Below are 27,977 nucleotides of genomic sequence, written 5' to 3' on the forward strand. Positions count from 1 at the left end.
CTCGGATAGCTTTACTTTCACACGTCTATCCTGACTAACCAAAAAAAAAAAATGCTATGCAATTCTCCGTTATTGTTATTATTATCATTAAGCAATATACACATCTTCACTAAGACTCTTCTTACTGGATAATATAAATTAGGCAACACTACGCCTCTACTTTGGCGACACACGCCCGTGCAATAACACAATGTTTATCGGGCGATATACTCCTCTCCAATCCACATCGGCGACACACGCCATATATGGTACACCGTTTACCTTCATGTAAACCAAACCAGGCAACAACACATCTCCAAATTTGAAACACGTACTTTTGCACTTACTTGTGGTTAAATGACTTGACAAAGGTAATTTTTTAAAACTGCAGCAATTTTAATTGGAGCTCGGCATTTTAAGATATGCGAAATAGCCCCCTGAAAAGGTTTTTACAATAGCTTTTTTCTACTTTTCTTTTATTTTCGCTTTTTTTTAACCCATTGCAACTTCCCAAATCTCAGAGTCAACAACAACAAAAAAAACAAAATACTTCACGGCTAGCAACCGGTGCTCCCAAAGGGAATTCGTACCAATCAATATAGAAAGAATATAAAAAAGCATACAATTTTAGACGCTATCCACGCATCTTCGGTCTACTCGCTGCGCTACGAGATGGCGTTAGGATGGCAAAAAGAAAAAAAAAGGAAACGTACGGGGACCTTTGGTTTGAATAAAAGGAAAATACAAATGATTTTTGGGTAGGCGCTTACGAACAAAGGGAACAAAAGAAAATAATGGCAGCATTTAGTGTACTAATTTGCGACAGAGGAGTGTGTGTACACGAGGAGTTCACAAATATTAGGCGTAATTAAACCTTCAATTATTTTATATTATCTGCTGCGCGCGTTAAAAAAAAGAACAGTACTTATAGATTAAGCGCACTCTTTTCTACAGTACAGTTCCGTATTCACTGAACCAAAGGCTATCCCAAAAGATCGGCACTTACGGTACGGTTGATAACCGATCTAAAGTTTAATAAATTATAATACATTAGAAAGAAAAGAAAACAACACAGAAACACTTAAAATTAAACGAATGGCTTATCTGCTCTCCTTGCGTTGGAGACCTCACAGGTAGGCGAGATGCAGGTCTCTGCCGGTACAAAGTCATGCCGGTGCGGGATCCGAGCAGATTATTCGGCGCTCGCCACCAAGGCAGAACAGGAACACGAGCAGTAAGAACAAGAAGATGGCGAAGAAGAAGGAACACAAAAAAAACCGTGCGAACATTAAATAACCACTTAAATAAGAGCCAAAAATTACCTAGAATACATTACCTCCAATCCGGAGGGTTCTTCAAAAATAAATGGTCGAAGGTAAAGTTAGCGGAAACGTGCTTCAACAAAATCCCACAAAAATGGGCTAGGAAACTAAATACGGACACCACAATCTACTCAGCCACATCCAGATCTCTAATTTATTATTTCCCAGGAAAAACAGATCACCAACAAGAGTAAATTTCTTCCCTGGAAAACCAAAAGCACGAAGACTTCCGCTCGCTCACTATACACGCGCCATCTGACAAGGGAGGACATTCCATCCACTCCTTTTTTACACTCAATACGTCCCATGCACACCAGCCAAAAAACTACGAGAATCATCATTATAGTATATAAACAAAACATCGGGCAGCACTGCTTAATGAAGTCTTGTATCGTGTGTGCTAGGCTTAAGAAGTTCAGAAGGGTTCGCAAGGTCACAAGGTTCTTCATTGCTTTACCTCAGAAGCGAATTGTTACGGCAGGTCAAGGATGTGACGTCATCATCCAGAATTTATTCAAAATTCAAAAGTTTGATGTGCGAACGGAAAGGCAGTAAATTTCAATTCAAGTTAAAGAGTGTAATACATTACAAATAAATATTTCATGAAGATAGTGATTTTCGAAGTGCAACCGCACTTGGAACCTGAGATAAAGACGTTGCGCACGCCTATGATGATTTCCGGAACCCTGTTGCCCGCAGGCTCCACGTGTCACTTCCTCTTAATAAATAACAAAACGGACGTTCGGGCGCGCTACACCGTGTTTACATTTGTTAAATAATAAAATATATATTTGAGTAACGAAGTAACTTTCGATCATATGAACTGCAAATCCCAAGAATACTGAACGGAAAGTAGATAGAGTTGTAAACCTTGGGGTTAAAAAGTAATCAATAATTGATGATTTTATCTACTAATCCACGGCTTTGGTTATAGATCTGATAACTCCGACCAACGGTTTTAGGGCCCTTCTAGGGACACACAGATACACACACAGGAAGGACACCCCTCTCTTAGCCCTTCACTGGTCCTAGAACGATAACAATGGCGGTACCAAACTTTGATTTTTTTTTAGACAACTAATCACACGGAGATTTCTCGGACATATTAGAAGAATGCACAAAACAATGATCAAAATGAATGAATAATCTAATCACTTAATTGATTATGAAAGGGAATCCAACAATCCGCGATCCGCTAGATCAACTACAAAATAATTAATCAAAAATAAACTATCGAAGTTACTCAAAATCTGACCTAACCAGTGCTTCTAAAAATCCAGACTATCTATGCCGGCTAGCGTTGCGTTCACTTCGAAAAAATACCAAAATACTATTAAAACAACCAAAACGAAATATGAAAGAGCATCGACCACTTAAAGCTTCGTGCATAATTAAATGATGAATAAGATTTAGGAAAATCACTTTAATTTTCAACGAACGAAACATTCTAGTATTTTTTTGTTTTTTTTAAATATCCTGAATTATCTCAACGCAACGTGAGTGAGACACTCTAATGTATGCATCGTATTATTCAGCTTTAACGATATGATTTATGTAAGGCTTTTGAATTGACCGGGTTAAAGTATAGCCCATGTCCCTCCCGATGCAGGTCTCAAATAGAGCACTATCAACTTCGCATCGGTTCTCATTGTGTAGTCAACACGCGATTTTGTCATACAATGACTGTCATACACTTCTCGGTGGAATATTGTGATCGAAGTCACCGGCCGCCTACGGAATGGGACTCGAATGTATGCAAGTAGCGAGCTCATTGTCAGGCGATCCATTATTGAGCGGCCATATTGGGTTTACATTGTGCCAGGTATACAGTTTGAAGAATCACTACTTTATTTTTTACGGCTAACGCAGGAATGGCATTGTTCAGAAGAATTCTAGCAATTTATTATGCTTTATACTAGAAATTTTCTATAAATAACAATATCTATTGTTTCTATTACTAAGGATACAGATGTTTAACTATAGGCTGTTCTATCTCAATGTCGGTGTCGACTATTTTTTTGTTAAAACTATTTTTGGTGAGACTTTAATGATAGAGAAATGAATAGATACTTACGGAAGCGCCTTCCTAAGTATTTTTGTTTAGCTTAGGCCATCAGTCGTATAACATAAGTAATAAAATGGCTACATCCGCACCAACAAAACATATTTCAATAATTCTCAAGTGAGTGAAATATGTATTATTTTGAAAGCGAACGAGTTTAAACGTGGCCTTACATCCACAAAAGATGAGTGCAGTTCCGAATGTCCTGTGGTAGTGTCTACTCCCGAAATGACAAAATTCATGCGAAATTGTTGAGGTCACAGACTTGTCGTAACGTACAGTGCCTTCAATTTTGGTTGTGAAAAAAAAATCTCGGGAATGTGGGTGTCCCGTTTGCTTAGAACAGTTTTAACGCTTTTCCGTCGCAATCCTGATGAATTTCTGCGTCTGTTTCTACGTGTTGATAATATACGGATACATTGCTACACGCACAGGATACAAAAGAATGGTAAAGACAGTGGATTTTTGATTGCGAATGGGCTAAAAAAAAAGGTCAAGCCGGCTGGGATGTTAGTGGATTACTTGAGAAAGGGAACATCGGCTACAGGAGAGTATTATGCGTCATCAATGAGCAAATCAAGAAAAAGAAAACGATCCTGATTCATCAAGAAAATGGCCTGGGCAATTGCCATCGCCAAAATTATAGAATTGTAGTTACATTTATTATTATATCCTCCGTATTTACCAGATTTGTCTCCCAGTCACTATTTATTGTTTTTTGTTCCAAGGACAAATGCCTAAAGAGGAAATAATCGACCAAACAAATGCCTAATTTGATGAGCTCTCAAAATTTCACAAGCTCTCAAAAAGGCTGGGAAAAATATATAGAATTAAAAGAAGTTTATGTTGAAAACTAAAAGAAAATTATTGAACGACGCTCCAAAGGAATAAAAATAGACCATATTGGAAGTGAAGAGGGATTTTTGTTTCAGTCGTGCCATACAATAGATGGCCATTAATACAGATGTTTTTGAAGGTTGTTTTAGTGAAATGATAAAATATCTTCCGGCAGATTGATTTAGTAATAATAAATAAAAAAATAAAATAATAATTAAAATAAATAAAATAATAAACGATTAATAACAATAAAATTGACAAAATTATATCTCGAATTAAAATTTGGTAGCAAAGGGCTAAGAAAGTCGGGCATCAGATAATGTTACAGCCCAAAATTTAGCAATCCTCACCTCACCGAAAATGCAATTATAAAATTGTTTTTCAGTGAAAATACCGTCCAAGAAAAGTCTATTAAGAAGATATTTATTATTCATATTTTAAAATATGGTACAAGAAAGACCTTTTCAAACCGTCCGAAATCTAGTTTTGTTGTACAGATAAGGCAACTCAATACGGTTTTCAACATGCTAAAAATACAATGACCGGCAGCATTGATAGAAGTGATGGACGTAGGAGGGTGCCCTGCTTGTATTTATTGTGAACTCAGTAGGGCTTTTCGTCCCTTAGGTCGTTTGCAGTGGTTGGAAAGCCCTTGGAATGGATTAAATCTTCTCAACAAAATAGTATGTAACTATAAAAAATAACGACTATCAAAATAACATACAAAATTAGGTTCCGTTATCTCTCCAATTCTATTTTTTTTGTATATATACAGACTGGATGAAGTAGAGCAAGCTGTGTTTTTTGCAAAGTTCGCAGATGACTGCATGTCTCTCATCCGAGATACGGGCGATGTGGATTTGCAAAACATTTGTAACATATTTATGGAGAAGCTAAATACTTGGTTCTCTAACTATAGCTTGTAACTCAATCCCTCAAAATCGGTAGCTTTCAGATTCTATCACCTACAAAAATATGCACAAAAGTAGAAAGTAAATAACATCATCACAACTACTGAAAAAATTAAATTTCCAATTCTTATCTTCGATCATAACCCAAACTTCAAATATAACTGCCATCATCTAGTCTCAAAATTACATTCAGCAGCCTTTTGAAAAAGTTAAGTTAAAACATATATTTAACCAAAAAAAAAATTCGAAACTTACCAATCTAATGTAGAATCTAGAATATGATACGCAGTGCCTTTTTGAGTGAAAGTGCCAAGTCACTGGGAAGGTGTCCTCAAGAGGCAGCTGCAAACCTTATTTTAAAAAATTTAAAATTCTGAGCCTGCCATGTCTGTATATCTTAGATGTATGTTTCTGTGTTCCAAAATAAAAACTCACTCTAGAGAAACTCAGACTAAATTTAACGTCTGTGTAAATATTAGTAGGTGGAACGTTTCATCTCGTTTTGTGATAATTCCTACACAAATTGTAAATTTGTTTTATGGAAATAAACTGAACTGAACTGATTTTGAAATAGAATGCATATCGATTGAACATATTTAATAAGCCTAACCTAACCAGATATGGTGAAATATGAGTTCTGCACTTTTAGACTGGGGTTAAGAACTTTTTGAATAATATGTTAGTTAGACATGACATGAATAGGTCTCTGAAATTAATTTGAGATTATTGTAAGCAATCTCTAACTTTATTTTAATGTGATCTCAAAATTTTAGACGAGAATCTAGAGTGTCTCACAAAAAAAGTACAGTTTAGAAACCTAAAATACTGCCCTGGTTAACAGCCAAAGGTCTGATTCGTTAAGTATTACTTTTTGTATTCAGTCATTTACAAGACACTACATTGAATCCTATATAGCCAAGAATTGAATTGTGGATGTCATGATTTATCCTGTTAAAGGCTTTGATAAAATCAAGTAAAACCTGGGCAGTAATTTTGTTATCATAAGCCTATTGCATATGCAAGAGTACTTTTAAAATGATAACCATACCTAAAAACCTGATTGTTTGGGGACAAAATACTATAAATATTGAAAAATGCTTTTATTTAGAGTACATACGCAGAATATAAATTGAACTCTACTTGTGCTTATGGCTGTTTCTACAGTACAGGAAAATAAGAAGACAAAATACATTCATTAGTTGTTTCGTAGTATGAACTCTGGTAGTTTAATACAGGGTGACACTTATTTATTTTGGAATAGGAGGTAAAATTTGTAAAGCATAGTTTAATTTCAACAAGTTTATTGAAATCCCTCCGTATATATAGGTTTTGTTTGTCAATTATCAAATAGGGTTAGATCGTTGCGTGGGTTTTGGAGTCCCAATCCATTTTATTTCACATGCTTCGGACTGAATTGATCAACTTTTATGGTTGGGGAACTTGGAGGAAATAAATTCAATCACGGCTTCAAAGGCAGGGAGCGCCACTTGGAAAGTTTGTAAAGGAATTTGAGTTTTTCACGTATTTGCACTTATTGTACTTCGGAATATAGAAAAACGGCAAAAATATGTAGTTACCTTTCTTTTTTAATTTTTCAAAGAAACTTCCACAGACTACTTTAATACTATTTACAAAAGTTCAGGATTCCTCCTGCGTCGGTTTTTGCTGAGACGGACTTGCTCGTTCGAACAGCAAATTCGACTCAGCAAAAACGACGCACGAGGAATCCAGAAGTTTTGTAAAAAATTATTTTTCCCATATCATACCCTAATCTATAGGGGTAAACTTGTCTTTCGAAATAGCCATTTTCTGATACAGTTTTTTTCCTTTTTTCTTTAGTACCGCCGTAAACGTGTATCGATTGTGATGTTCCAAATGTGTTTCAAGTAGTCCTCGTTACGATTTGTTGCCTTAATCAACAGTATTTTGCTTTCTTCGTTTAGATTTCTTAAATTTTATTGATTTCCCCTATATTATGCTCATTTTTTTTATACAAGTTTTGATCTAGAAAATATTTTATTTTCATTATTGATTTTGTCCCTCTTTCTAGCTGCTGACGCCTACTTATATGTTTGTCTTTTTCTCTCCATATTTTTGTTAATTCCGCTTAGTAAAAAAAAAACAATCTTAATAACTCTTATCAGTATTGTATCTGCATTTGAATATAGACAATTACTACCTATACTGTGCGCGCTTTATGAATACTGGAGGTTACTGAAAGCTACTAGCCTTCAACACGAAAATACACATATAAGTTTAGTTATAATAATATATAATATAGTATAATATAATTTTATATTATTATAAAAGTTAATTATTTTAATATCTAAAGACCGACGCTTGTTTGTACAGGGTGGTCGTAATTGGAGTGTTTTAACAGGAAAAACCTATTTCTGAACTAGATATAGCAAAATCGACTTACATGTCAAGGGCCCAATTTTTGAGAAACATTTAACGGTTAAAATCGTATGGCGATATCTTCACTGCCAATCGAGATATAGGGCGTTTTTCAAATTTCGACCTTTTTGAAAATTGCCAAAAAATCTGAGTACGCCACTCATGCCTAAAAATGTTTTTAACAAATCATAGTTTTCATAAATAAAAAAGAAATGTGACTTAATAATATAATTACGTTAGGTAGGTAATAATATTAATCTTAAGATATTAACATCTCTTAAATCTACCATACATTACAACATAACAACATTTGTAACAGTATATTGTGCGACAAGTTTGATAAACGTCACGTTAGTCATATGTTTGATTAGTTTTGGTTAGTTTTAGTTAGTTTGTACCATACAAGCGGAGCACAGCTAACCAACTTGTAAAAATTTGCTGTTGTTTCTGCAGATTATATTTAATTTTGCTTTTACAATTTTAGTTTTTAAATATTCGTGTTTTGTTTTTCGCAAATTTGACGGTTCTTGTATATCCTCAAAACAGTCCTCACGACTAAAAAGAACTATATCTTTTTACAAATGAAAAAATTAAATTAACACCCCAAAAATGTTTTATAGTTGAGATAAATATAAAAAATTCGATTTCCATTCTTAGGTGGTACTAATTTTAATCTCAGGCTCCGTCATTTCTTTCTTATGAATCAAAAATAAATTTGAGTAACATGGCTATATATTTTTTAATTTTATAACATAAACCTAAAAAATTTTATAATTGTTTTTTATCCGCATCGTTAGTGCAGCAATTGATATAGTTTTCTACAGTATACATGCCGTTGTTTTACAATGATATATTGACAACGTAGAACGTTTGATTCGAATTGGCCGTAAAACTTGAACTGTCCGCGGCAAACCTCACCTCAAAACGTCACAAAGGATCAAACCCCGTCCATATTGGACGGTTTCCAACATCATCCCCGTCCGGATAGTAAAGTTTCCGAACAGAGGATTGTGTATGTGAGTTTACGAGACTATTTTGGCCCCCTTTCATACTACCCGATTCATCACATCCTTAGATAATGCCAAGTATAAATTTAAAATTGATTATACGTCTGCAACAAAAGACGCTGCATTTTGTCCAGGTTTACGATCTTGCTACGAAAAAGCCTTTTTGTTAAAGTTTTATTTTTATGCATTCTAACGTGTATCACAAACAACGATAAAATCCTTCGCCAAAAATAAAATATGGATGGGGATGTTCGTCTGCCTTATTTCATTCGTTCCCTTTTTACACACCCTCTGCTTTCGTCTGCTATAGAATTCCTAAGATCGTAAATATACCAAGAATCGGATTAATCCGCTCAGGTTAAAAATTTCAACATTACAGTGACAGCAAACTAATTGGAAACGATAGCTTACAATAATTTTTATTATTGGTACTAAGAAATTTGATCCAGATATTTTAAATATTATATCATTGTTTCTCTTGCCAGCATTTATATTTATTATTTTCCCATTAAGCTTAATCATAAATTTAAACAACGATTTTATTCGCTAGTTTATTAAAACAAAAGCTCTATTTTTAAAAGGCAAACCAGTTGGAAACGTATTTTTAGTCAGCATTTTATAACAACACATAAGGTTTTGTCTCAATTTAAGACCTAACATGTAGTTGGGCATCCATTCCCTTCAATTACTTTCAAACACGTCCTAGGCACTGTATTAGATGTCTGTATATCCCTAGTGGAATGTTGGTTCAAGTTTTTCTCGGATAGTTCTTCGAAATATTCGAACATTCTTTTGTTTATATTTCTTCTGCCTATGGTGGCACGACAGTATTTCTAATATATTCATATCGACAGTTATTCTCCACACCATTCCAGGAGAAACAGACTCATACCATGATTCAACCGATATAGCTACTAGAGATATAGAGGCCCTGTGTATGCCGATAGTATAGGAACTTTTGAAGCAAGTGTGATTTTTTTTGAGAAGGTTCATTCAATATGTGCATGCTCGAGATTTAAGATCTTGTTGTAGCCAATGACCTATGTCATTTCAACAACCATTCTGGCCCCTGACAGATGACCAATAAGTTTGAATGTGGCATTTTTAAAGCAGTATTTTCTCAAAAGAGCTAAGCTTGTGAAACTCGCTGTTTAGAAAGAAAATGGAGAAAAGTGCAGGTTAGTGGGCGGAATGTAGAGGTATGCGTGGAAAATAATTCTTTAGCTATATGATACAATCACCTCCAAATTTCGGTGTCATTGGACGTTTCCAAGTAAGATGATACCTATCAAATTCCCAACATCTTCTTCGATTCGCTTCTTCCTTGGTAACCCTGCCAAAGAGTTGTGTCTAGTGGTTAATAGCTTTTTTGGAACGACTAAACATTTTTGAAATATATTGATAGAAATATGAAGAATAATACAAATTTGCAGATAAATATATAATAATATAATAATAATAAATTACTTGGAACTGCAAAAATTCGAAGGCAGATTAACAATCAATTATTGATAGGACTGGAAGTTGACAATCCGCCAAATCTCTGGGGTAACGATATTCAATCTCATAATAAGCCTACTGTAGCGCTGTCAATTAGTTTGTCGTTTAACAATGTAATCTTATAAAATAGATTATGATTGTGCTCAATGTGAATAATAAATATTCACCCTAGCAATAGTAATTAAGATATAATTTTATAAATTTGTTGAACAAATTTCTTAGTACCAACGACTAAAATTATCGTAAGCGGTTGTATATATCTTGAGAAACTATCATCGTCAATGTTAAACTCCCTAACAGCTATTAAAAGTGGAGGTAAAGTGAAATTTTGATTCTCAACATTGTGTTACATAAAATTAAATTTCAACCGCTTGGTTTGAATATCGGTTTTCTAAGTAGAAATAATTTTTTTTTCTAAAAAAAAAGTCCTAACTTCCAACGTATTCTGGATTGAGAGTGTCAAAGTTTTAACAAAATGTTTTTTATTTCATTAATTATTTAAAAGCGTTTTGACCAATTTTCATTAAATTTTGCAAGTTTATTTAATCACTCACTCAATTTAGAGGACGTTTTAATGTAATATTTGAACGCCACTGTTTTTTGTGCCTATTTCATTTTTTTAGCAATTCAAGAGACAATTTTTTGTCTTTTGGGGTTTCTGGCCATATCAATTTATTGAGGACAAAATTAAAAACCATCGCATCTCCTTGCAAACTAGAGATTTCTGGAACCAGAATGTCACTGAAAACAAACGAGCCCCTTGCTACAGCGAATAAGTGTACCAAATCAGACAAAATAGTCACGGATAAAGGAAGCTACTATTCACGATTCATGGAGAAAACTCCCACTTTATAATGGAGAAAACAAGAAATAATCGGGTGATTAACTACCAAAAATATTGAATTTGAGAATAATTTGCCAAAGAAGGAACTAATATATATAGCAATTTTACACAAATACCATTTTTTGAAATACGAGGTGGAATATATTGCAGAAAATTATAGTGTCTAAATAGCGAACTAAGGCCTATAAAAGTTTTATGGGTTCAAGGAAATAAAGTTGTAGGGCGGCGCTTACAAGGATTTAGTTAGTCAAGCATGTCAAGAAGAGAAAAACCTGTGGGATCTTGACTAGGTGGATTTGACAGTCGACACCAAAACTGATGATGATTATATTATTATTTCTTATAATTTAGTTTCTGAATAGTGTGTTTTATGTAGGTATATTGTTCAATAAAAATGAGGGTACCTAATAATATGCATATATTGTCAAATAATGTGGCTTAGGTATGCGTTGTAGTCCCTTGGCATACTTGATGAGGTTTGATCATAGTTATCTCCATAGGAACTCGGATTCTTAATAATAAAGATAAAAGTGGATTCATGTTTGATGGTTGTTGTTGTTAGCACTGTGGCGCATCAAACTTGTGTTATTTTAAGCCTAGCACTAGAAAAAGACACAAAATACCTAAATTATTAGCCGAAAACTTGACGTTCCCTGAATTGTTTAACTTTTTTCAACACGGGCTGATGCGGATAGATTTTGAAAGCCCTTAAACTACTTTACAACTTCAAGAGAGGGTAGGAATGTAAAGCTCTCAACTTTTTGTTTTTCAAAGTCTTTCGCGCATTTCAGCATCGACGTAGGTTTCGAATGCTTTGAATGAAAAGCCGATTGAAAAAACTGGAATATATTTCGGGTTTTTCGAATATTTGCATTCTATTCCCGCTTTACGTTGCGGCGAATATTTTATCGATCGAGCTCAATAGAGGTGTATTCTACCATCTATGACGCCATTAAACTGAAACCCCTTTAGCGAACTACAAATGAAAGTATAGGTATGGTTTTAGGGATATGTATGTACGAATCTTGTTCGGTTTCTATGTTTTCTTCCATTAAGCTGTACAGTCTGTTCGAAGTGCGTTGTCATTGCGGGATATATTATGATTAAAACTCGAGGCTTGCGGTTTGCAGGTCATTGTGCAATTTTTTTGTAAAACGTAAAATGCCGTCAACAGAATTTTCTTAAACCATTACGGTTCTGAGCTACAGGGAGATTTAAAAAAAATCGCGATTAGCAGCTCTACTCGTATGTCCGTTGATATTTAAGATCTCAAAAAAATTAAAATAAGTCTATAGAGATTTTTTTACGTAGAATCCATTGCACTAGCTAGTATTTTTGGATTTTTTTTTTATTATGACATAGAGTTGTGACTTTTTAAGTGGCACATACATCATTGTATTGTATTCGCTATAGGCTTTAACTTAAGAGGTTCTTCAAGAAGTATTGTTAAATAATAATAATTTAATTAAATAATACAGTTATCAAATAAAATATTTAGTGCTGATAATAATAATATTAATAATTTATTTGCATTTAATAGCGTATTATAAGAAGTGTACATATATATATATATATATATATATATATATATATATATATATATATATATATATATATATATATATATATATATATATATATATTCACGGACGGAAAAATGTGATGACATATATATTCGTATTGTGACAGCCTTTAGTGGATGCAATACAAAGACGTAAAATCATTTACGATTTAAAAATATACTTTATAATTCCAAAAATAAAAACTGAAAAATACTATAATACTACAAATACTATAAATAAATACTATAAATAAAAAATATTTCATAGGAAATTTTCAAAATCACCCTATAGCTTAGAAACTCAATGGGATAAGGAAAGTCTGTCGACGACATCTTTCGTTTCACAATATTTGCACAATGACCTAAAAATGAATGTGTTGTAATGAGGCTAAATAATACCAGAAATTGAGATGAAGTAGCGTAATTAATTATAAGAATTTCAAAAGCTAACAAGTTATGTTGAAGTTAGCACTAAAAATAGTCCATTCTCTCCAAACCGGAACTAAAGTGCTGCTGTCAAATTTGAAATAACATTATTAACAAATTTGCACCATCGACTTTACTGCAAGCACTAATTTCGATTTTGATTCTCAGTTCGCCACTGCAATACTTCCCTTTAAAGTGTCACCAATCATATACCCTAAAAATAAAACATCAACACCAGATTTCCTTTTTTGAAATAAATCTAAGGGATTTTCCTAATACTTATTTATACACGCCACTAAAATTAATCAGCCCTCGATGTGAACTCTCTTTTTTATTTGAAAATTCATGCTTATCCTATGTTCTTCAATTTGAATTTCACGATAACTCTTCAGTATAGTTAACTCCACCGATTGGCAAGTTATAATAGATTCATATGTTCCATTCTTATAATTTATAACTTGTAAATACACTGTTTGCAATATTTTACGAATAAAACAACTCATCAAACTGGTGTTTGCATAACAACTTTGCCGCCAATATGTTGCGAATGTGGAACATCTACAATTTCTGCTCTAAAAGAAGATCAGTACATAATTCGGGTCGTTATATTGCCCTTAAGTATCGATTTTTATTCCACAAAATTGCACATTAGAGATTTTTACCAGAGGAGGAACATTTCCTGAAATTTATATTACGGGTAAAATTTTCCCTATTAATTTCGCGCCAACAGGCAGCGGGGGTGTTCATTGTTACGGCTTTCGGCATTAAGCCGAACAAATACGAAAACTTCGCCAGCAGCAGGCGGTAAATATTGTAATCTGGATATTAATCAAGGCATGACAAGACCAAAAGAAAAAATTCAGATCATAACAAGACAATGAGAACGCCTGGTGTTAAAGTTCAGGAGCGCAGGTGATTTATCCGTTTGAGGCAAAAAATTAATCTTAACGTAATTCGATTATAATATTGATACCATGACCCCTAACAGAGGCATGGAGTGATAATTTTGGTTACTGATAGAACAGTGACTCAATAAAAAACCTAGCAGCATAATCGGATATAACTTCGCGACGTTTTCAGATTACTGAAAACACATGAAATGAATATTACAGCAGACGACTTTAATGCGAAAGAAAGTATTAAAAAACCGAAGGTGTCACTGGTTCTCATGGATCGGCCGACCGTAGTGATAGAGGAAATACGATAATACAGTTTTGTAAAGAAGAGGCTTTAGTCATTAAGAATAGTTTTTTCGACCAACGAGACAGACGACCTGGAAGTTTCCACCCCCTAACAAACAGCGCACAGTAAGAAACCAAATAGATTATATACTTATCAACAGAAGATGTCAGAATAAATCAGAATAATATAACAGTAGTAGCTGCTAATCTTTAAATGAAATGAAATCCTAAAATCAGGTAAAGAAATACCAAAAACGTCGTGGATGACGATGATGAAATGATTTTCTACGTAATGGAAAAAGGAAGACAAGCGAATATTAGAAATGACCATGACTGTATAACGGGCCGGTGTAAAGAGATCAAACACTTACACCACGTACAGGACTCACACCACTCCCATAAACGATATTCCGTTCCGAATCTTATACTTACCAGATAGAAGCTAGACGATGGGCTGGAAGGAAACAACAATCCTCATCAAAATGAAATCATGAAATTCTGCGCTCTTATTATAGTTTGCCCACTGGCATCCAAGCAATGTTGCTGACTACCCAAAACTAACTTAACTTCTTTTTCTTTTTGTTCCACACACGCTGCACAGCGTGTAGGAAATCAGCCACTGATGACAATTTACTATGGCGATCCCGCACCATTTTGGTTTGTTTCTCATCCACGAGTGTTGTTTTCTTCCAATATATTTTTGTGGCATATAATTTAAGAGAAACGTTCACAACATTTGTATCTGCTAAATTGCTTCATTGCATTGTCAAGCAAGTTGTTGAGAACCTGCAGCAGATGATTGTGATATTTTTATTACAAAACTGTGACTCGCAGTTAGTGCAATTTCATTTTTTTCTTTATTGATTTATTGCGTCCAGATATGTGGTGGTACCCAAAATATTGAAAACAAATTGTAGCTCGTAAAAGGAGCTATTTGAATTTGTGATATAGAACCTGCACCACCCAGTAAATATTATAAAAAAATGTCGGAATTTAAAATTTTCGTTAGGCTATATCCTTGAGATGACAAAAAACTATATTAATACCTACAGTATACGGCTGTATACGATGTGGTAAATGGTAGCTGTAAGTCGGTAACAGATTATTTTGATGTGTTGCGTTGTCGAGCTAAATAAATAAGAGACAGTAATTTTCGAGTGTATTTAAATCAGCAGGATGTACATTCATTGGACATTCCACCCGCTGCAGTTTCAAATAATCCTGATTGAAGATTCTTCTTTCTAGCGTTCTCGAAATAGAATTTGCTGAGGCGTGATTGGAAGCTGCTTCAGTGTCTAGGAAAGTGGCCGTGACTATCTGTTTGTCTTATATTGCCTTGAAAAGCAGCCTGTTTAGGTCATCCAAAGGTTGCTGATTTTATCGATTGGTAAGCATATGGACACATACTTTGTGCACCAACCCTTCACCATTAATGCAGATAGCCTTGTGGTGGATGGACTTTGGGGTGTGGCCCGACATTCTGCTTACTTCTGGCTAACCTGGTTCCTGGTTTTTTGTTACAACTTATTCATTTCTAAAAACTGATAGTCTCTCAAGTTATTCTTTTGTGGTGCTAATTAGAATACGATTTTACAAATTTTACATATTAAGTTTCAGTTTTAAACATTGCGGATACTTTCTAAATCTGCAGAAATGTTTCCGCTGTAATATTAATATTTATTTGAGATCCGCACACATTCCCCTTCAATAAAATATTTGCTTCCGCTACTGATAAGAAAATAGAACAATAAAAGAGAGCGGCGCGCAGAAAAAAACAACCGCTCAGACATTGAAGAATAGTTTTCAAGACGGAGGCAGAATAAAATGGTGGCCTGTCTGCCAGCTCTCTTGTGCATACGAAAAACTTAAATAAGAAATGCACCTAATATTTTATAAGGACCAATGGGTCAGACAAGCTGGGTATACGATAGCGTGGCAGTTTCGGCGCCTATTGCGGGGTATCTATGTTATTTTTATAGATAGAAAGTTGCGGTTTTCATATTGGACATCAGCATTTAACTTAACATTTAATGATATGTCATTTAATTAAAGTTTTTCAAAATGTTACATAATAACTTATAAAATAAATTATGAAGAGATAAGCTATTTTTTAAAATTAGATTTTTCTACTCTCTACTGTAAAATACCTAATTATACGCTAGCGTCACTTTACCACGAGATTTTCTTATCCCACTTAATTGAGTCAATTCGGAAATTTCCGGAATATTACCGCACGGATTTGGGAACAATCGGAAACTTTTTAAGTCACTCGTTTATTAAATAAACACTCGGCCAGCTGCGCTCTGCTTGTGTCACAAACTCGTGACTCAAATAAATGCCGTTTACCGCATTTGTTGCACAGTATACTATTAAATGTGTTAAATGTTCTAGGTATCTGTAACTTCAGAAACAAAATAGTTTTTATTTTTGGTTAATTTGTTATAATCTAATGAATACACGTAAAATATTAGCTATAATTATTATAACATGAAACTGATAAATAATCAGCCAAATGTTATAGTATACAATTGAAATTAAATAACTAAAAATAATTTCAAATTACGTTCAGCCGATTTACTAAACTACATATCCCGCGATAATTCAATTTCCTTTGAAATGATGTATACCTAAGTGGTGAAATTTTGGAAATAATCGCCATAATTCGTAATTATTGTTTCAACCCGGAAGCCAAAGTTTTATGGGGTTTTAATTCATATTTATTTAAAAATAAATTAAAATGGAGCAAAATAATAAATGATAAATCTTCTTATTACCTTTTTAAGCTTAAGCTTAAGTTTTAAATTCTAATAGAGCGTGTAATATCCGGGAATAATTTTTATGTTACAATGTTCCCGAAAAAGCAATGAAATATATCACTATTTGGAAAACATTAAAGAATCTCTTTCTAGCTCTCGGTCTCGTTAAACAACAGATTACTCACCAGAAATACCAAATTTGTAGGGCATACAATATGGTTCTTAAAAACTCCAGAGATTGAAAAATATAACAAGGAGGAAGAGAATTAGGGCAGCGATAAGTGTGGAATATAAAACTTACTTCAATCAATTGTTTTTATTCTGGGGAAAATGTTTGAGGTAGTTATGAGAGGAGCCATTTTTTAAACATTTTTGTGAAACGCAAGATGGTTTTCATGGGGTACGTGTTGGAAGATATACTTGACAATAAGCAAACCTACGAATGACTGTGGTTGCTGAAACTAAACAGGAAGGCATACTTCATTGACTAGATTCTCGCGGATGTTTTTTCTTCTGTTTATATATGTAATGTTACACGTCATAGATTATTTACGCTTACTGGTTTTCATTGCTCTTGAACGTGAACCGCGCTCTGTCTACAGGTTATAACCCCAGGCACTCCTCAGAATTAATCAGGAGTATAAAAGCATCTAATAAGTTGAAAGTTGATGATTTTTATCGTATTTCCAAAATGTCGACAAGTTTGGAGCATAATGAGAAGTTACGCGGTCGTGAGAATTTTGTCAACTAGAAATTCGCAGTCAAGAGTTATTTAGAGCATGAAGAGCTATGGAATTGTGTTTTGGGGACCGAAACGGAAGAGAAGAAAGTCACAAAGGCCGAAGTAAGATAATTCTACTGATAGAACCGATCAACTATGTACAAGATGCTGGAGATGATGGCAAAGCAGTGTGGAAGTTACTACACAAAGCTTTTGAAGATAAAGGTCCCACTCGCTAAGAGTACTGATAAAAACTAGATTAGAAGATTCGAATTATAGGCACCGCGCAGAAACTATCTAATGTCGGATCCAAACTAAGTGAAAAATGGGTCGGAACAACCACCCAGACACTTGGCAACTCTGGTAAATTTTTTTGAACCTTAGACAGTCAAAGAAGCTTTAAGCAGACCAGACAGTGACAAGTGGCGCGACGCCATGAATGAGGAATACAATCCACTCACTGAAAATCCTACTTGGGATTTAGTAAAATATGAAAAAAAAACCTTTAAAATGTAAATGGGTACTTATTCAAAATTAAGAAATATTCGCAAAGTAAGATTTTAAAGTACAAGGCAATACTTGTGATTAAAGGATGTAGCCAGAAACGAGGTGTAGATTATGAAGAGACATACTGTAGTGAGGTATACAAGTATCAGGTATTTACTAGAATTAGCTGCAGAATTTGATCTAGATATTGAACAGCTAGATGCTGTAACACCTTTTTTCAAGGGGAACTTTGTGAAGACATCTACATGTTACAACCTGAGGGATTTGAAAAATCCAACAAGATATGCAATCTCAGAAAATCAATTTATAAGTTTAACCAAGCAAGCAGAGTCTAGAAATTGAAATTAGATAAATGCCTTAACAAGAATAATGGATTGACACAATCAGGGACTGATAGCTGCATGTATTTCAAGATAATCGATTCACAAATTATCATTGTTGCTGTTTTCTGTTGCTGTTGATGATATGCTTATTTTAACTAATAATACTTCAGGTAAAATAGAACTGAAAAAACAGTTAATGTGTAAATTTAAGATGAAAGGCATGATTTGTACCTGGCACGCAACTAATACGAGATAAGAAAAAATAAGATATGGTTAGATCAAGAAATATACATACAGGTTATCCTATCAAGAGATCGTAGGAAGTTAATGATTTCCAGCTAAGTATGAAAACCCGCTATATCCTACGCAGTACATAATAATGGCATTCGCAAGCGTTTTTTTGAACATGGAAAAACGACAAATTTTATAGTATCCGACACTTTTTTGAAAATGAAAATGCGGAAATATAAATATCTGTTTTTAAAAATTTTACGTATTTTTGAGACCAAAACAAAAACACGATGTGTGGAATCAATTTAAATTTTTCTTTTTGTTAATAAACGAAAAAAAATCAATTATTTTTGTATATGTATTTCGTGCGAAGAAAAGGTATCACAGACACACTTGTACTGATTTATTATTGCATTACTGATATTAGATTTTTTATGTAAAAAACTTTATTATCATTTGCATTTTTGGTCCCCGTATTTGGGCTAGTTTCACTTTTATTGTAATTGCTTTCGGTTGTTCTAAAACTGGCTAAACGATTTTTTCTCAGACAGAAAAAAGGAGAAGAAGATATTATCTACATCTTTTTCATTCCAGATGCAAATCTAGTAAAAGATTTATGAAATTTTAGTAAGACATACGGAAAAATGTTCCCGAGAGTAATAACATGGCTTTAACATTACCAATACTTCTCTTTTTCATTTCTATCACTATACTTTGTAACCCTTCTCCCAAATGCCTATAATCTCTTGGATGCCTTAAATAAATTTGTCCATATCGAACGTTTTTTTATGGAATGTATTGACATCCCGTAAGTATAAACGCCCCGTTCAAAACAGTGTGTTACTGATCTGATCCTTTTTTTTTTTGCTCAGGGTGAATTTTGAATTTCATGACGCTACCACAATTATTATATTGGTATCTTTGACCACAGGCCGCACAGGGTACAGGAGACGCATTATCCAGGCTTTTTTGTTATATATGATTGTATACTATTTCTGAATAATATATTATTCATCAACTTTAATAAACGCCACTTTATTCACGACTTGTTCAGACATACGTAAACCTATGTTGGTTCTATGAGGAGCTGACATTTCCTTTTTTTGGTTTGGTTTGCTTAACTATAATATAGGTTTCGGTTGAAAACAATATCCAGGCACTTTTGGTAGGTCAGACATTGCATGAAAGTGACTTCCTACATTAATAATTGTGATGTTTATAGAAGTGCATTATTATTGCTTGATCAGCCTTAATGGAAGAATCAAATTTTTTACTTTTTACAAAACTTCTAGAATCCTCCTGCGTCGGTTTTAGCTGAGTCGAACTTGCTGACGTTTCGAGAATCATCTTGTTGGCTTCTTCAGAGCTTGACTAAAACTATTTCAGGATGATTGGCGGAACGTCAGTAAGTTCGACTCAGCAAAAACAAACGCAGAAGTTTTGTAAAAAAAGTATTACAGTAGCCTGAGGAAGTTTCTTTGAAAAAAAAATCAAATATTTTATTTGCAAATTCTCATATACTGAATGAATTTTCAGAATATTTTGAATTATGGTGTTCTAAAATTTTCAATCCGATAAGATATGGAAATTGGATCTATCAAATATTCTTTTGATTTTATGGCAACTGCTACGAAAAGAAATGTTGTGTCAAATATCCGCATAAGAAATAATTTTTGACGCCTTTATGAATTATGGGATGTATTTGAATGAAAAAAACTGACCGGTTGAGTGCAAATCTGTTCATGTTGCAAGGTCCGAAATGGAGTGCGTTGAGGCAAAAATTAACTCCAATTTTTACATCCGGTGCGTTTTAGTTTTAGCTGAATAATGATGTAGAATGTTAATATACAGGGAAAATCAATATGATGTATCATACATTGCTGACTTGCGCATCGGGTTTGGGTAATATTATGAAAAATCTTTTAATATCTGACGAACCGGTTGAAATGGAAGACGTGCTTGCGGGATTTACCACGGAATAATAGGTAGTTGCTCGTATGGAACCGATTGCAACAATTTACTTTCATTCAGAGGATAAAAGGGTTATTAATGATGCTTCTTCCAAACGCAGTCATTACTGCGGTTGATCTGAAAGGTATGGAAGATTGTTGAAGGTTTTTTCGTCAACGTTGTCAAGAGTAATCTAGAATACAGAGAGAAAAACAATGTGGTTCACAAAGACTTCTGGCAACTACTACTTCAAATGAAAAACCAAGAACAAGTAAAAAACGATGACGATTTATCTGTAAAAAAACCGAACAGTATCTTATGTTAATTGCGTAGGCTTTCACGGCCGGCGTCATAATCTGTGATATTTTCCGGACTGTTAGGCCGTGGTTCATTCGTTTTGCTACCATTGGAACACGGCCTAACAGCCAGGAAAATATCACAGATTAGTACTTTCCGATCTTCGTCGGAGGGTTTGGAACTTCTTCGGACGGGATAACACGCTTTGTCTGAACTATCTTCAAATAAAGATGTGTAAGTTAAAATTAGACAGAATTATTTGTAAAATACAATAACAAATGACATATGAAGCTATTCAAGAAGTCACAGACCTGGAAAACTTTGTTAATTTATAGAAACGATGAGAAAATACCCGATTGCTCCAGTTCTGCCTAGGTGTTGTACCAAAACGTATAAAGTTCCAGAACCTGATTTGGTAATAGAAAAGGGTACAAAAGTGTGGGTGCCACTAACTGGTTGTCATTCAGAATTCTATCCAAATCCTGAGAAATTTAATCCTGATCGATTTAATGAAGATAGTAAGGAGAGATGTTTTCGATTTCCGGGGTTTCACTTGTATTTTTTATTTAAATATTTTTTTAGGTCTGAGGTTTGGTTTACTGCAGATCAAAGTGGGATTGGCTATCATATTAAAGGATTGCAAATTCAGTCTGAATGACAAAACTGATATTGGAAATAAGCTGTTATATCCCAATGTTTCGAAAGTTTGACCTACACAAGAAACATTATATGTTAAATAAAAATAAGTTGATAAAATTTATTTCTCAGATTTCTAAACTTTAAGTTTAAGTTTAATTTATCTTTTAAGCAGGTGCTGTATAAATGGTATTTTTTATAAACTAGGAAACTTTTAGAATTGGTTTGTTTATAAATTAGTGGGAGATGGGTAATCATGTGTAAAAATATTGTAGATTAGTTAAGATCTAACAATATAAGGCGTATTTTATTTAAAAAAAAATGTATTACTGGATATCAACACGATTCGGCTTTTGCCCCAAGATCCAAATCGATTGTGTACAATTAACTAGGAAAACTTAATGTTTTATTTTTGCCATTAAGTGATGGCACGAGGCAACGCTGTGGTAAAAATTAATTTGATTCCGTGGACAATAAATGCAATAAAAATTATTGTAGTTTACGGGACGGAGGTTTGATATAATGCAGAGTAAATTTGGATTCGATACCATAATTAACAATTTCAAGTTCATGTCATATCTCCATGTAACAAAAACTTGATTATTTCTCTTGTTGAGTAAATATTATTGTAGTTTACGGGACGGAGGTTTGAATTATTAGCAGAGTAAATTTGGATTCGATACCATAATTAACAATTTCAAGTTCATCTCATATCTCCATGTAACAAAAACTTGATTATTTCTCTTGTTGAGTAAATATTACACATTATTTGAAATGTGTTTTGCCAATACTTTGAATACGCTATATTTAACTTGAAACTATTTTTCGCAAAATAATTTTTACATTTTTTATTTTGTCTACAGCATTCCATTGAATTTAAATGGAAATATAGATTATCAAAAGCTTATGCGCTGAAGTCATATAAGGTAATATGATAGTACATAAAAAACAATGACTTTTAAATAATGGAAAATGGTTAATGTAATTATTCTTTTTTTTTGCTAAATTCTAAAAAGTCATAAGAATAACAATAATTACGTCTATTTTTGAATTTCAATGATACAACAATTTATATGTTCAGTTTCAGTCAAGCTCTGAAGAAGCCAACAGGATGATTGGCGAAACGTTAGCTAGTTCGAGTCAACAAAAACCGACGTAGGAGGAATCCAGAAATTTTATTAAAAGTAATTTATATGTAATAAGATATGAAGTTTCATACATGGATTACTACGTTTGAGTAAAAAAAACTATACAGCAAACAGAACGAATGATAAACCTACAGATATCTAGGGAAGCAGTAAAATACTTATGAGTGAACTCACTAGTCATAAATATTTTAGCAAATTGGCTTTAAAGTCACACACAATATAATGAGATTACGGGAGTAATGAATACTATTTATGAATGTGTTTAGAGTTGTGGAATTGACCGGTGAAATTTTTTTTTTGACCAAAATATTTTTTTTAAATATAATGAAATGTATATATATTTATATTGTGCGCAGTCAGGTCGTTCTGAGAACTAAATGGAGTGGATATTTTTATTGTGATTAGCGACATCCCAAACGCATAATTATTTATTATAAAATGCTTATTAGTATTAAATAATGATAGATAACACTCTACAATTGCAAGATATTATTTAACACATTTTGATCGAATTTCACTAGTCAATTAAGATGTGATCAACTGTTCTCGAAAAATTAAATATTTCCTTTCCTTTCTTTTCCGAGAACTACTATAACTTTATCTAATTCGCCATTTGAATTAACAGGTAGATGAAAATTTTGTCGCAGTTTGCGAGAGATTAGATATTAGATATATCTAGATAAATTTATCCCATATTTATTACATTGCTTTCCAAGGCCAACTAAGAAATATGTGTGTATTATAAAGAAAATTGATTGAATTTTAAATTATACCCATTATCCCATTAGATAAATAAAGTTTTGCCCATTTTTGTTTATTATGGTAAAAATCTTTTATTTTAAATGACAAATACACAAGGATGTAATTCAGCCTTTTGTGAGATCAAATGTAATTGCAAGTTACAGTTGTATTGATATCATATTTTGGAGAAACAAAAAAGAAAAAAAATATTCCGAAAGCTGCAATTAATCGTTTATTGGAAAATATTAAACAAAGAAAGCTTAAACTAAAATTTAGTAAAATATAGGTGATAAGTTCAACAAAATCAGTTTTGACATGTTGATTTTAAATACTTCAAATGGATAATGTCATTAGGAATTTGGTGATCAATTTTTATTATCTAGTGAGGTTTTGAAATAATAATTAATTTCCTTTTTTTCCCAAAATATGGATACTAAAACTATATCTGAGACCACAAAAAAAAACGAAGTTTGTGTTGTAGTTTGAGAAAGCTTCCTATAACAGAGAGGTTCAAAATTATTGATTCTGACGGAACGTACAAGATCTATCACCAAAACTGTAGGACATATCATTTAACCTATTATTTAATAAAATATCATTTAATTTAAGTTTTTCAAATTTGACATAACTTACAGAATAAATTATGAAGAGAAAAACAATTTTTTGAAATTTTATTTAAATGTTTTAAATGTGGAAGGTGTCTGTAACTTCAGAAACAAAACAGTTTTTTATTGATTTTTAAGCTACAATCATTATAATATCAAACTGATAAATAATCGCCCAGATTATATAGTACACAATTGAAATTAAATAACTAAAAATCATTTCCAAATGCGTTCAGAGTATTAATCAATGTACATATCCCACGTTAATTAAATTTCCTTTAAAATGTTGTATTCCTAAGTGGTGAAATTTTGGAAATAGTCGCCATAATTCGTAAAAGTAATATTATCTTGAAATATTTCTATTACTTATATTAGCTATAAATTAAAATGGAGCAAAATAATTACTTATACGCAATTTTGATAAATGTTATTATGGACAATTTCTAAATTTTCCAAGAAGGAATAATTTTTAATCACATCGCGTAAGTTTAAAAAGAATGTGAATGTGAAATAATACAATGTACCCTTTTTGGAGAAAATTAAGAAAAGAAAGTTAAGTTAAAGTTCAGATGTGGAAAAGCATTAAACGAAAATAATCAGATGCAAGCAGTAAAGTAGTGAAACCAGACTCAAATATCCAAGAACACAAGTTTTCAGAAATTATCTCTTTCTGGTTATTGGTCCAACATCATCCGTTACACGATCGACTACCCTTCAAAAATAACAGATTGTAGGGCATACTTTGGGTTTGCTGTATATTATTTTAATACACAATTTGGTGCACAGTTTACAGATTTTTGGTATGGTTCTTAGAAAGTCCAAGGATGGAAAAAATATAACAATCCTATCCTATCCTATCCACTTTTTCTGAACTGAGGAAGAAAATCAGCTTTTTTGCTAGTGTTTATGAGTCTGCTACAATTCTTTCTATCTCGTTCAAAATGCTTGAGACAGTTATAACAGAGGAGCTATTTTTTAAACTTCTTCGTGAAACCAACATGGCTTTTTTAGGGGTCCCTACTAATCATCTCTCAGGATGTGTCTGAGAGTACATCATCCTACAATGGTAGTATAACTTTTTGGTGTGCATGTGCACGACTCTCTTCAATCATACATTAGTTCTAGAACTCAGTATGTATAGTTAAATTAATTACTAATATCAATCTACTAATACTATCACGACTGGCATACCTTAGTTTTGCAGAAAGCAACAAAGTATTATCTACCCAACTAACTTCAGAGGCCGCATGTAGGGTGATAATTCGTTTGCCCCGCGAAATTTCCCGGGTCACACCGGGATCCGGGGCCATGAGGCAGCGGACCCCTTAGCCAGGGAGGGCTCCTCGCATAAGCATAGGCAGAACCCCGCTTGGGGATTGCCCTGTGTGTGAGGCGGGGAGCTCTCGAAACCTGGATGGGCCCGCCCTACTTGCAGGCTTAGGAGGCATCTTTGCTTGCTAGGCATTAGATCTGCTGACCTTGTGCCCTGATTTGACTTGGGCAAGATTGGAGATGGAGCCTTCGGAACGGCCCTGATCGATCCGGACTCAGTGCACGGTATTGGGCTAAAAGAGTTGCTGACCTTCTATAGGAAGGTCGGCACTCTGGACCCCCTCTGGTGGCCTAAGTGTTTGGACGCCCGCGGGGCGCCCCCCTTTACTACCAATACCAATACCCCGCGAAACTGGCACATCCAAAGAAACTTTCCTGCTGTTACCATTATTCTATTCCTTTTTGGGATTATCGTGTCTATCAAAGCAGGTCTCATCTCGTGGGCACTTTTTAGCACGCATCTCTTGGATTTCCCTCAAATATCTTATCCTCCACTCTGAAATTCTTCTTGAATCCATCAAAATTTGTCTCATATTAACCGTCTCACTATTCCGGCATATCAAGTATACTTTTTGGGACCCCACGATCTTTTCGCGTTTTTCTTTCTTTTACACCATTCACAATTATGTCAAGTACTGTGGCATACGGTGTTTTAGTAATCTCGGACGTTTAATTTTATGGCTCCAATTTCTACAGATGTCGATTTTAGAAAAAGAAACACATTTAAAATCATAATTACGTTATCGACCACAATCTCATCTTCTGCGTCGCTGGACATAGCAAGTAACTGACAAAATTGAATAATGGTAGTATTTAGTAAGAAATAAATTATAATTGAATGTATACGGTACCTCAATAAAAACGAAACACTGAGTCTTGAAAAACAATTGAATAACAGTAAGTTTGTAATTACTAATTACAGACACAAGACAGAATGGAAATAACTCCAAAGCTTCGACGGCTAAGAAAATACTAACCAATAGCATACTGGGAACATATCCATTAAAAATCAATTATTACATAATATTTTGTATTGCTTTCCTAGGAAAATATTTTAGAGTCATTATGTTAAAACCTTAAACTGGAAATCAGTTCGAGCTTTCTAATGTGTTTTTAATATATATAAGCACACTAATATGAATTAATATAACTGTTTAATCAAAGAAAATTTCTCTACTCTTAAAAAACAACAGCCCGCACGGCACAGATCCTATCGGCTAACATCTTAAACACGGCCCTGGCTTGTGGTCCACCTGCTGAAAAGAATGGTCCATTCCGCTTTACAACGGCGGATCTTAAACTCATTCCGAAGTCAAAACCATAAAAGGTTGTAAAACGGTTTATCGTTTGGAGAACTCTACCTTTCAAAATTTTCAGGGTCCATTGAATCATGGTAGGCCCTCGATTTGCAGCCCGATTAAAAAATAAGAATTGCAAACCCCACAAAGTCATTTTTAGAGCCAGCATGTAAAATTATATAGCAAATTTCTCCACCAAATTTTTTTCCAAACTGTTTGTAGAGAATCGTCTTCCCAGTTTTATCTAGATGTTCCTTTACTCAGTATTCAAGTCTCGTCCAACAACACTGGATTGAATCAAAGGCTATCATTTTGGTTTTGCATGTATTCTCCCAAATACGTTAGTCGGTTATGACCAATGCATGATTATTCCATCAAATATTTCCGTGTTAAAATACTACATTTTTTCCAAAAAACTTTCAACCTTTTTAATCCATCAATTAATGAAAAATATCAATACTATCCATTTCGTGTAAATTTTTATGTAGCGATTCTACTGCGATATGTTCTCCTATAAATTCTTTCGATCGAAAAACCACGAAAAATTATATAGATTTACGATTTATCGATAAAGAAGCAGTGCTAGAAATTATATTATTCATTTGGAAAAAGGGAAAATTTCAATTTTTTTTCATACCTCCTGCGCATAGAGCATAAATTCTTCATGTTCTTTATAAATGAGTGTTCCGTGTGTTGCAATATGGCTGCCTCCAGAAACAACCTTATCCATCGATCTTAGAGAAAAATTTAATGCATCGACAACAAGACCTACAATACAATAACTACAATAAGACATAATAAGTACCTACCTAATTAACATACATTAGAAATTTCATTTATAAAAATGATATGGTTTCAAGTATGGAAAGAGTACATTGTGTACAGCGTTTTCCACTCTTTTTTTTCGAGTTTTAAAATAAGGGCTTGCTTTTTTTCACCAAATTGTTGGGGCATTTTGAAACGATTTAATTATCCGCTGAATTAAAAAATTTTGATCTTGTCACGGCTTTTTACACGGATTTCAAAACTGACAAACAAAAATCTTGTGTCAATGTATGTCAAGTGATGAACTAGATGAAGATGTCATGCTATGACGTTGAACAATTTCTCTGACTGGACTTTAAATGTGCGTTTATAATGGATTGTAACAGCTTAAAAGATCAAAATTCCGACTTTTGGTTGTACGGACGCAGTTTGACGGAACGAACATTCGGGCAGCAGCTAAAGCGCTGTGCAAAGCAAATGATGGTTGCGATCGGTTAGAAAGGCATGGATCACGATGTTGAAGATTTTTTCTTGAAGGTGGTTGTGGTGCGCGATTAAAATGTGAAGTGCCGCAAGAGGGGATATTTGCGATCCCCATTTAAAAAGTCGGTTCGTGGGATAGACGGGCGGAAGACGTGCC

At 33.7% G+C, this 27,977-nt stretch overlaps 1 protein-coding gene across 1 annotated transcript in view; it reads left to right on the forward strand.

Annotated features, from left to right (window-relative positions):
• Positions 1 to 1,121: 1,121 nt before the first annotated feature.
• LOC132701428 (cytochrome P450 6A1-like) overlaps positions 1,122 to 27,977 on the forward strand; it is a 39,291-nt gene continuing 12,435 nt past the window's right edge. The window contains exon 1 of the mRNA XM_060669308.1: positions 1,122 to 1,213. Coding sequence (XP_060525291.1) covers positions 1,122 to 1,213 — 92 coding nt within the window. The remainder of the gene's footprint in view (positions 1,214 to 27,977) is intronic.

The sequence above is a fragment of the Cylas formicarius genome, unplaced genomic scaffold (genome assembly GCF_029955315.1).
Source record: "Cylas formicarius isolate icCylForm1 unplaced genomic scaffold, icCylForm1.1 PGA_scaffold_4__25_contigs__length_36172078, whole genome shotgun sequence".
Classification (NCBI taxonomy): Eukaryota; Metazoa; Arthropoda; class Insecta; order Coleoptera; family Brentidae; genus Cylas; species Cylas formicarius.